At 33.6% G+C, this 12,859-nt stretch overlaps 1 protein-coding gene across 2 annotated transcripts in view; it reads right to left on the minus strand.

The window, feature by feature from the left end:
• LOC149426237 (sialin) overlaps nt 1-12,859 on the minus strand; it is a 96,767-nt gene that overhangs the window by 7,331 nt on the left and 76,577 nt on the right. For both annotated transcript variants that reach the window (XM_089645200.1, XM_089645121.1), the window contains one exon: nt 1,055-1,187. In XM_089645200.1, the coding sequence (XP_089501326.1) occupies nt 1,055-1,187 (133 nt within the window). The remainder of the gene's footprint in view (nt 1-1,054; nt 1,188-12,859) is intronic.

Raw genomic sequence — 12,859 nt, forward strand, 5'->3', positions numbered from 1 at the left:
AGTAGAAACTTGTCTGTATGGGAATTAAATTCGTCCCGTTTGGTGTGTTTTGAAAGAAGTTTGATAAGTGATGGTAATCGGGAATAATCACTAGAACAAGGGTCAGGGGACATCACCCACGAGGAGAGAGGGGCCAGACTAGAAGAGCATATGGAGAGATCCACTGCACTGGGGTTTGTGTTAGGGTGTGAGATTCTAGTAGGAGAACCGTCACTCAAAAGGAGAAGGTTGGATTCATCTAGAAAATCCATCACATTTCGACATCTCGGTCAGAGAAAGCAGAACCTCAAACTGGGGAATGGGCATTGAAATCTCCTAATATGAAGAAAGGAGGGCTTTGTTGACGAACCATTTGAAACCAAGTTTGTTTATTAAAGTGGGCTGTGGGGGGAAAATGGACTGAAATAAAGGATGTGTCCTTTATTTTAGCTGCAACCATTTGGAAGTCAGCATTGAGGGGTTTGATGTTGTTTATTAGCAAAAATGGTATGGATTTTTTAATAAAAAGGGTAACACCGCCGCCCATACAATCCGGGCGATCATCGCGGAGACAGGAGTACCCTCCCACATTAAAGTGGGTGGATGGAGTAAACCATGTCTCCGACATAACAACCACAGAAACAAGGTTTGAATTTAAATGGTTAAATAGGTTAGTTTTGTTAGAAATAGCACTTCGGCTATTACACTGAAGTATTCTGACATCTTGTTGAGTTATTTTGAATAAATGATTGAAATGTGGAAATAATAGAAGCAGCGTTAAAGCAAATTTAATCTGAAAGCTTAATTTAAATTAATTTTTGAGGTATACGCACACGTCCAAGTAAAACCGAACGTGATCCGACATGTCACAAATGCATGTTTTGGTTTCTGCTAATGTCGGTCAGAGCATTGCATACCACCCCAGTCAGAGCATTTCTGTTCCTGTGCCATCATAATCTTGCGCACTGTTTTGGATATGTAGCAAATGCTGGAGATGAGGTTAGAGTTTTATCAATCGGTACAGGTAGATACACAGCAACTTTGTCTAGACAGTAATTGATGAATATTTATTTACCAAAGGTGGTGAAGATCTTCCTGGTGGCGGTAGTGGAGAGCCTACCAGTCCTCTGCAGGTGGTCGGCCAGCAGGGAGGTGATCAACGCAAAGAGATACTTGCCCAGGTATGGCAGGGAAGACAGGAGCCCATTCTGTGAGGGAAGAAATGAACACTTTTAATACCTACTTGGACACAATTGCTCAAAAGACATCTTTTCAAACCCTTGATTAAATTACCTTTAAAAAACATTTGTCACGGGTGTGCCCCCCCCCCCCCGGATACCATTTGTTGGATAACCAACACCTGTGGTACGTTTAGTGACTTAGCAGAGGTGCCCGCGATCATGGGGTGAGGTTTGAGCTGCATGGAGACCCTTTGACTTCTCCAGCCGAACTATCTCGACCCATTGGCTTGCACCGCAGCAGGGGGATGAATTCATACATTCTTCACTCCTGGGCACACTGACCCCCAGATTCTTACCCATCTCTTACACATTTTTCTTTCCCAGAATTTCCTCTCCTTACTTTTCTTAACAAGACCTTCCATGCAGCATCCCCAAAAATTTCCTCAAGGCGTTCCTACTATGTGAAGTTAAAAAATATATTTTTCACAAATAATCGGGTAAAAATCATTCGAATATCGAATGAATCACCCGGATTCGAAATACATATACCAACCTTTGAAGATGTTACTTTGCAAAGGTTTATTCATATTTTAAATGCCGACCGGCATTCACATATCTGCCGAAACCGTTGGGATATATATGCATAGTATAATGTCATCAATCTTTCATGATGATTATGTAGTGAACAATGAAACAAAATAATTTATCGAAACTGCAGGAACCCGGTTAGCGTAATTTCGAATATTTCGATTTGAAATGTTTCGAATGTGCATCACATCACTAACTTCAAACGACACCAAAGGTAATAATTACCCAGTCGATTATATCAGACGGGGCACGGACCAGCGGACTTGCCTAATCACTGGGATTAGAGTTCTCCATCTCTTTCTCCATAACCAGCAATTCTCGTCTCAAAGTCAATTCGGAGTAAAGCTAAGAATGTAATTTGATGAATTACGGTAAGATTGATTGCGAGATTGACTCGACTCGACTTCACAGTACCTAATACGTGATGACGAGAATAATTGTATTTTGTAATTGAAAAGTTTGAATATATTTAATGAAATAATTACAGGCGACACCACAACATTTAAATTGGTATGTAGGTACCTAGACAAAAATCATAACACGTGTTATGAAAAGTGTGCTATAAAAAGTAACTAGAAACGCTTGCTTCAAGTTCTGACTATTCAGATCCTGGTAGTTAACATAGTTAAAATAGAGATAATGATATACTCACCGGGATCTCCCGTGCTGAGGATTTCATTTACATATTATTAAAATTTTGTAGCGTGAATAATATGAAGTACCTATTTTTAAATATATTACATGTGTTTTTTTTCTCTTGCATTTGAGTGGTTTCCGTTTCAGTCTGTATTTTTGCAGTAAGAATATTTTCTATCTCTGATCTCCCTGTTCTGTATCAAAGATTTTAATGTTATAATGTTGTTGTGATTTTTTGATGAGAGTGGGATTTTGCTGTAGAGTTTAGTACCATAGTATAGGTAACTCAATTTTATATTAGTAGTTGCTTATTGGATATGTTTTAGATCCAGAGATCTAGTGTTTCTAATTTGTTATTTCTCATGTTTTGTATTTATGAATGTAAATAATTAGTATTTTTTAGAGTAGAGTTTTTTTTAATTGATAACGAAATGTTAAGATTGTTGGAGATTTCTTAGAGGGACTTTCAGAATAATTTTCATGTTTTAATTTGAGTTTTAGGATATTTTCATTTTAACACATCCGATAATACCATATTCTAAAAGTGATTGGCAAAGAGCCGCGTAGATGTCATGGAAGTTATGACTGTTGGACATAACAAAGTAATAAAAGTAGGTATATCCATTTAAACATACTTACACAATCGACCATTAGGTATTGAAATTTTAGATGTAAAAAATTAATATATATTATTGTAATTAAAATTATTTTAATCATTTTAGCTCTTGCAATATTTAATAATATCATTCGATTGATATTAGTTCCATTATGGTTATCGTTGTTTTCAAATTTGGAGATATAAAAGCCTAATATTCATATCGGGAGACATTAAAAAATTACAACAGATTAATTCGAAACTTATTCAAAAAATGTTTTGGTTATGCCTCATCACTACTCACAAACGGCAACAGCGTTCAATTTTCTCTGAAAGACTCTGATTCAGATTAATGCCACATGTCAGATAAACAGCCGTGTCGCTGTTTGCTGTATGAAGTATGTAATTAAATGTATCTATACATAATACAGTACCTTTCTGGCGCCCAGGCAGGTACTTAGATATCCACCTCAACTCTTTGCAAGTTGCTATGTGCGTGGTTCTAACCACTAAAAGGTATTTCCGAGAATTTGATGAATTAACATTTGGACCCTATTAACCCTCAGCGAGACATCAAATGTTATCGAATTAACAATGTAAAAAGGGATCAAAATTATTTAGAATTCAAAATCGACAGTAAATACACTTATTTTTCCCCTCCTACACAAACAGAATGTTATTATTAACGTTTTTCCCCAAGTAAATAAATAGATTAATTTAAGAGAGTTATAATGAACAAATAATTAGAATTTGGGTAAATTCGGCGGCAAATGCCCTAGACAACTAGTGACTTATTTAAAATTCCTGGAAAATAATAGTGCAGACACGAATAATACAACACAATGAAACTACACACAGTATAATATTATGTATGTTATTTCCCAAGTACATAAATCATTTAGCACACCATTGTCAATTTACCTTCATATTCGAGTAATTCCCAAATAATTAGAAATTGACCGTTGTGAAAAAGAACGTAGCAACTGTTATGGAAAATTCCAAATAGATAATGCATCAATATTCATCAGCCTTTGATATTTTATAAACTCATTGCAAAATCAACAGAAAAACACAATAACTACACGCAACGACAAAGACTACAAACATCTCGACTTTTTATTTATTTTATAGTTGAATTATTTCAATGATAATAATACTAATAACATTTCCCTACACGTTTATGTCCAAAGATTTGTGTAATGTTATGTAAAATTAAGAATGGCGTTATGTTTATTTATTTATTTTATGGAACATAAACCGTCTTAATTTTAATTTAATATAAGGCGAAGGATGGAAAAGAAACAGACCAATTATAAATGTTCACAGATGGTTGGATTGGTAAAATACAACTAAGTATTTAGTGAATGTATTACTAAAGTATAAAAAGCAGAACTAAGTACAAATATAAAAGACGAACTAAGTAACAAGTATAAAAATGGAAGTAGAACAAATGTAATAAACCTATATAATGCATTATACAACAATTTATATGTTTATAAGTATACAGGTTGGATAGAGTGGGAAACAGATTTTGGCGTTGGAGCGGGATGGGGGATGAAATAGATGAGAGAATGTTGCCGCACAACTCAAATTAAAAAAAGAATAAATTAGTAATTTAAAGATAAAATAAGGTACGATTAATTTAATCATCAAGATTTAGTGTTATTCACACGTAAAATGTGCTACAATGGACTTCTGTAACGATAGTAACTAGCAATGAATATATCAGCATGTATGTATTTATTAAGTTTTTTTGTTGTTCAAATTGCATGTTCTGTTCATAAATTCATTTTGATTGGAGTTTGTGTTTCATTTGTCAATTTTGCAATATAGAAATGGGTTTTCTGTCTGCTATGTGGAAGCGGTGCGTGGACATTTATTTTGTTTACCAACTCCGGACAGTCAACTGTCGAGTTAATAATTTTAGAATAATAATCAGCGACAAGCCTCCTGTTGAGTAGTTTCGTGATTCGAAAACGTTTCTCGATTTCGTTGTAAGAGTTATATATGTTGAATTATTTAAAATTGAGGAATTTTAGAAATCGCTCCTGAACTCTTTCTAACCTGTTAACGTAAACAAACATTTTAATATAAATCCTTATTTATAATCAACATACAAATTTTAATTATAAATAATGATTTAAATGCAATACCTGTAAGGCTTTTTCAGGTTTCAACTTCCGTGTAGGTTTCCGGTTACTAGAACCTCAATGATAGCCTATTTTAGGTTTCAGGTAACTACCACCGCTATTTGTCTGTGAAGAGAAAGTGAGACGTAATGCCCGGTCTATAAAATTCATACACAATTTCAATAATCAATTGTACTCGCCTCGTCACATTGGCACCCGGGTCGCGAGACCGGGTCACGAGACCCATTGGAAACACGAGAAGGCGGTAGCATGATTATGAAAAAGGTTAAATAAAACCGAAATGATAATGGTTAGAAGGGTTTCATGTATTTTTTAATTGTCATTTCCGACTATAAATAATAATAAATCTTCCCCATAGGAAAAACTAAACCCTTCCACACACTTTTCCACAAATGATCATCTAGTCAATCAACATTATGCAAGTGCAACATATAAGCAAAATAAAGACAAAACAATACAAGAACAACACGGGCAAAATAAAGACAAAACAATACAAGAACAACACGTCAACCACAGACATATGAATGACGTCAACTCACCAGAGATCATATGGGAAAATAATTCACCGACTCCAGATATTTTCATATCAGAGGGTTCGGCTCGGTAGAACTCCTAACAGGGCCTATAAACATTACTGATCCCTCAACATAAATATTTAAAAAATCTTTCGTTATCCTACATGTATTTAAAATGATTGATTTTTGCATTTTTATATATACATTTTTTGATAGATCTAATACGCCTAAATTGTTAATGAGAGAGCTAGGTATAATGCCAGTAGCCGAAATAACAAATGGTAATATTTTTATAGTCTGAGAATGTCAAATTATTTTTATCTCATTTTTTAAATGTGTGTATTTTCTTATTTTTTCATTAACAGATTTCTGAATATTTCAGGAATTTGGAATAGCGACATCAATGATATAAGTTTTTTTTTTAATTTTGTCATGTAAAACTATATCGGATCTATTATGACTAATCGTTCGGTCTGTTAGTATAGTTTTATCATAATATATTTTATAAAATTCGTTTTCTAAAAATGAATTTGGTTCGTATTCATAATATGGTACTATATTACGGCAGTCAATCAAGTTATGTTTAATTACCAAAATTTGGTGAATTATTTTATATTATTATTATTTTATTTTAGTATTATTATTAACATTATTGTTACATACATAGGTACATGTATATATATTTTAAAAAAAGCAAAAATAATAAACAAACCTTCTCTTCAAGCTACAAGAGAAAGCAACAAAACAAACATACTACGGAAAGAAAGAAATTAATAAAAAGAAGGAATAAATATAGTTAACAAATAAATCGTATTTTTTTTTAAATCCTACGTAAACAATCCCAGTGTGTGGGTATAATTAAAATATTTAAGGCAGCATAATTCAATCATAATAAATAATATTATTTGGATGATTTGTATAGCGCCGTACAAATACATAATAAATTTCTACAATAATCTATATTTTACTAACTTAATGGAATGTTTATATTATTTAGTTACATGTGCATGGAGATGTACAGTGTACTTACACGTTTGCACGTATACATCAAATGATACCATTAATGTAATACACTTTTTTGTTGATTTTGTTCTAACTGCAGTTAGAACCCTGTAATTGTTAGGTGATGGAAATCCCCGCGGAATTACGTATCTACGTACCACGTGACACGTGACGAAAATATGGGCTCGCCGGCATTATCCAATTAGAGTCCAATTCGCCAAAGGCCCGATCTGCAGATTGTTTTGACATATCCTCCACTCCGCGTGTTCCCATTTAACTCCTTGTTCAGATGATTGACACCTCAAACAGGCGTAGATTAATAACAATAACGATTCTGCGCGTTATTTAACTATACGTCGATTTTTTTAAAGATAAATATTTAATCTTGTAATGTATCGTTGTAGATACATATCAGATGTATAATAATAAAATATGTTGGTCTCGGGATGTGGATATCTCGTACATTAGTACTACAGTACTTTCAAAGGCTTTATTTTCAACTGGTAGTTGTTCCTTCTCTTGAGATTTAAACGTTTATCGAAAAACATAATCACGTTTTTTATCACATTTTTCACTTAGAAATGGCCTCTGCCGTATATTTTTTTAAATAGTATAGTAAATATGCACCCAACACATTTATCTCTATTTCCCCAAGCTTTATAGAAGCTATGGCATAAATGCCGTGTACGTGTGTAGTGATCGAAATATTTGCCCAATGGAGGCTAAAATTTCCAGTATAAAATGGGATTTAGATATACTATTACGGGCGAGTGTAAATAAAACAGAGCGCTGGATTATTGGGCTATGGCTAAATTGAACTTTTTTGGCAGCCACCTCTGGTCTGGAGCCCCAAAATACTTGAAAAAAACCTCGACTCTGTATAGGAACGGGCGGTCCGTTTAATAGATTCCCCTATTACAGATACAAACGGATTGAAATCGTTAGAGTACAGGCGTCAGGTTGGTATGTTGTCCTCGTTCTACCGGTATTAAAATGGAAGATGCACCGAGAAACTAGTGACATTGATCTCTTCGGCACCGGTGCATACTCGGGAAACACGCCAAACGCTCAAGCGTATAAACGTATATTGTATAAACACTGTGAAAGTTTAGATTCATGTTGGTACTAATCAAAAATATCTTTAAATGGGCTCCAAAAGAACTGGCAGCGTTAGATTTTCCGCAGTTATTTTTTAATTGACTGTTACCGCGTGAATTTAAAAAGAATTCTATGAAAGTGATGTTTTCATTATCATAAATGTTTCATGTAGGGTGTAGGTAAATATAAATTATAGAAATCAATGTTTATGTTCCGCTAATAATGAATTAAAAATCTCATATTTTGTTTTTGTTATTCTCTGTGAATTATTATAATACATAGTTTTTTCAAATATTTTTTTATAGTATAAACGAGATTAAAAGTGAGGTGATAGTGTTTTTGCAGATCCCCTAAATTAAAGGAATGTTTTTGCAATCTCGCATTCTCTCAATTTCTCGACGTTTGGAGTAAAAATATGTTTTTTTTCGTGTTTGAAATAAAATTATTCCAATTTATAAATATCAAACTCTACTTCATATACAAAAACCTAAGAGATGATTTTTAGGAGTTTCTTAAAATGGTATTTTTTTTACGGCATCTTCAAAAAGAAGAAATATATAGCACAATACCTTGGAAATGTTCTAAAATTCTATGAGAAATTTCAAGTTTATACAACTGATAAACAACCCCTTTGGTGGTGTAAACATTGTATATTTCTTTCCATATTCTCTTTTATGTCAGTTTCTATATTAGTAATGTTCTCACATACACGGTCGTTTATCAATTCACATTTTTTAGTAAGACCGACAATGTGTAAGGTTTTCCATTGCATTTAAATACAAAACTTATTTTTTGAGTTTTTTAAAGACGTGTATTGCTGCCTGTTCTAACCGTTAGGTAAAATGATTGATGTTGGTTTTGCAATGTACCATGGTCCGTCCGTATGAGGAAGTATTAAAAGCAAGCAAACCACAGACGGTGAATTCTTCGGCAAACAATGCACAGTAAACAGTGTTGGCACTAAACACGTACAAACGGTGACTTTAACTTTCAGACTCGCCAGTATTTTCAGTGTAATTACTTCGGGAAACCAAATATCACGCTCCTGCTTACCTATTGTAAAGAAACATTAAAGATAATGCACGTATCTGCAACATAGTTGCTTTCTAAAACTTCCACGTAATGTAAATTATTATTTTCCAACAGATATTGTTGTTTACCTGTTCTCTATTTGGAGACGTTTCAGTTTTACACAATGGAGACCAAACTTGGAACGATTTGGATGACATTTTATTTTTGATATGAAACATCTTTTGGCGCGCTTAGGAGGGGCAAGCGTGGCAAGTGGCTAGACGGGACGACGCTCTTGCCCGGTAATACATTTCTTTCGGCCAGCCTCGTGACTCGTCGACTTTTTCCGCCCAGCCTCCAAAACTCTGAAATTTGCTTCTATTCTCACTTTAATTGACAATGGATCTATTTCTTCTCTAAATGATGATACATTTTAAAGGCGCTGATAATAACCTAACACGGCAATTATCCCAACATGGAGCCGGTATTTCAGTAATTTTTAATTTCTATTATATTTATTTTTGAAAATTTTAATAATAATAAAATAAATCTTTTACAATCAAAAATATTTATTTATTTTTGCATCTCACTATACATAAAACACGTTTTTTTCACATAAAAATCAATCTCACTAGGACTAAGCCCGTATAGAGGTTTAATATAAAGCTATGATTATTATTTTAATCACTAAGAAATGGTAAAAGTATAATTATCATATCGCTTCTAATAAATTAATACATCACTTGTTAATTCGAAACGTCCATGGATTATTAAAAAAAAATCAGAAACAGATACTTCGATTGTGCTCACCACTACTATCACTGGTTCCAGATGGCCATAAAAACTCAGTTCAAACCCCTCGTGACTGTGATGAATCGTGAATCATTTCGCCGAAGAATAGATTTTGATCTTAACTTTTGAATAGGATGATTAGATACATTAGCTAATGGGACTTCTCGCCAATCTCCGAAGGTCTTAACTCACGCAGATGGGGCGAGTACTGAGTAATGCAGAATTCATGGAACATAACCTAAATTTCTATATTATTCTAGCCAGTATTGCAAATGGCACCGACAACAAACTGTGTCGCAAGTCGCCACTATAAAAAATACTTGCATTTCTAAGTATTCGAATAATGTAATAAAAATATCACGATTTTTAAACGTAATAGTGTTATTGGTACCTACCTAAAATTAGTGGGCGATGGCTTTAAAAATATTGTTTTTTTACTAATTTTGGATTTCAATTTCATATCATTGCCCTATTCTCAGTCACACTCCAATCCTAATCTAGGATTTTAGAAGGCAACAAATATTTTATGATCAAAATAGAAAACTCTGCATCATTTGCAAAGAATTACTTCTGTCTTCAGAAATCTACCATTGGTAAATCAAAGAGTAATCAAAGACAATACACTTCCAAATCAAAAGCTTTCATTTACAATTATTCCCTTGATTTCCCATAATAAGAACCTATCATTAGAGTCACTTAAAATAATTATTGTATTTTTAAATTGCTTATAAAATATTTTCATTGGTAATAAAAAATCAGGTAGCTAGATTAGTAGGTACCTAATAAGTAGGTAGTTACTAGTTATCTTTAAAAATGTTGATTTAATAGTGTTTGCACAAAAGAATAAGTTCTTATATCAAATATGTACAATTTAAATGATTGTCCATTAGCTTATCGGTGATTAAAGCTACCGTCTTGAGCTTCGTTAAATAATAATCAATCAATCACAATAAAAATGAATGATTGAAGATCTCTAATCAATGAGTAGGATTGTAGGATATGACGTTCGAATAATCAGAGAACCGAAGATTGAAGATCTCTAATCGAAGATCACGAATCAAGTATACATACCCAACTACCCAGGTAATATATTATTAAGTGTGCTTTTTTTAAATGTCCCTGACCCAAGAAAAACGGCATACATGAAAAGAGGGTTATTTAATTAGTAATAAGAGTCTGACCGTTGATAAAAATGTGATCGATGAGTGTTTATCTCAACTGAGCTCTCTTGTAGATCATCGGGTCCTGGCAACTGGCGCCAAGAGTTGTTTACATTATGACGTGTAATGGATGTGTTGGAATTTAAATCAAATTATACAATCAAGGAACCTTAATATTTCTTGCTCGAAGCGTGTATTATCTCCCATAAAACATCTCGCAAGACAGCAAATAAATTCCAAATAAAAATCTCAGTCTTTTTTATCGTTAGGTACCTGCTGCTTTTTTGTTACTGTAACATTGCAGTGTATAATCTGAACATTCCTCGGCAAGACGCAATAATTTATTACGCGGATGCCCTTGAGAATGGGGGTCATTGCCTGTTGGACACGCCACTGCTCTTAGTAAAAGGGCTCGCCCATGTATGAGCACGAGCACACTGGGAAAAACAACATTATAAACCAGAGGCGTATCATAAAAAAGGGGTGGGTCATTTTGTACAAGGAGAAACCTGGAATCCAGTACTGGGCATTGCACAATGAGACAGGAGAATGTTGCCACTGTTGCTGGAGAGTTATAAATAGCACTACCACGTCTTCTGATGATTAAATCTCTTATGGAATAGATAAGTGAGTAACCAGATTCGGAACAGGTAATCAACATAATGTTGATGCATATTTTTTTCAAGACAGTTTTATCTTTCTTACATAATATACTGAATATGTGCTTAAAAACTAAAAATGGGGATTTAAAAAATAATTAATTTTACAGAAATAACAAGCATTTTTAAATCAATCCGTCGTGGATTTTGATACGAATACTACATTATTTAACCTCTGTATTTTTGATTCGTGATATTTTAGGGGTTGTATCGTTATTTGAGTAAAAAGACAGCTAATTTTCGAGAGTTACTGAAAAATTACCATCATATATAAAGGTGACTTCGTTGAAGGAAATTATAGAGAAAGGAAAATTGCACGATTTTCGAGGAGTCTAAGACACATACAAATTTAAAAATTAATCGAAAATCCAATCTGAAACTGCATTGATTTCGAAATATTCTTATATGTAGGAGGAAGTTATGCTGCGTGTACACGTATGAATAAAAGCGCAAGCCGATTAATTATGAGAAAAGAACGAAGCAACCACAAGCGGAGTTTGCGATTGCATCGTACCTTTTCCGTAATACCCGCTTTTTTCGTACGTGTATTCGTAGAATTACGCTTGCCCACCATATTGAATGGATATTCATGCCCACCATTTATTCAATGCATGCTATTAGCACCCCCATAGTTGGATTAGCATAGATCTTAGCGCACTCTAATCTTAATAAGATCACAAATCACATGACCGTCAAACAATGCGTTTGTTAAATCCATTGTTTTAGTGTTTCAGATTGCAAACAGGAAACGTTATGTTAACGTTTTATGAGCCAGTCAATAATATTTCATTGTTACGACAAAAAGATTAAATACATACAGGACAGTGTTTTCAACTGCGTGTTCATAATCATAATTTCGTTAATATTGCATTGGCTACAGCAAAACAAATACTAATGAAAATTAGTATCCTCGCGTATGAGCACTATGATGGTTGAAATGGGGAACTTTATCAAAAAAATCAACTCGTAAATTAGCCCGCCTAAAACATTTGACATTATGAAAGCTCGCGATCTCCCGATGACAGTTTCGTTAAAAAATATCATTTTTTCGCAATCAGCCTAGAAATATCTACATTTGGAAATTATTTTAATGAGTTTGTATATTTAATAAAATTAAAAAAAATACTATTATGTTCCGAGCCGTGCTAAACTCCACATTCCGACAAAGCTGAGCTTTAAATCAACCGATTACCGAGCCTATATTTAGTTTGTCATTCGATTCGCAAAAGTCGTGTAATTTTATGTCAAAGCTTTTGCTGTGTGTCGTCTGTCCGAATTAACAAATATCATAGCTTCCTCACTTGCATGATTTATGGAGATGACTAATAAATTATGTAACACGCGTTCAGAGGAACTTTATGAATCATCAAATCGTTTATAGTTTTTGAAATGTTGAATTTGAACGCGTGAAACCAAACGTAACCAAAAAAAACGTTACGGATGGGCAACAGTGTAGTGTAGGGAATTTACAATTTAAAAAAGTGGGTGTGTCA

Source organism: Hesperophylax consimilis, chromosome 1 (assembly GCF_061612785.1).
Source record: "Hesperophylax consimilis isolate HC1 chromosome 1, BYU_Hcon_1.0, whole genome shotgun sequence".
In the NCBI taxonomy this organism is placed as follows: Eukaryota; Metazoa; Arthropoda; class Insecta; order Trichoptera; family Limnephilidae; genus Hesperophylax; species Hesperophylax consimilis.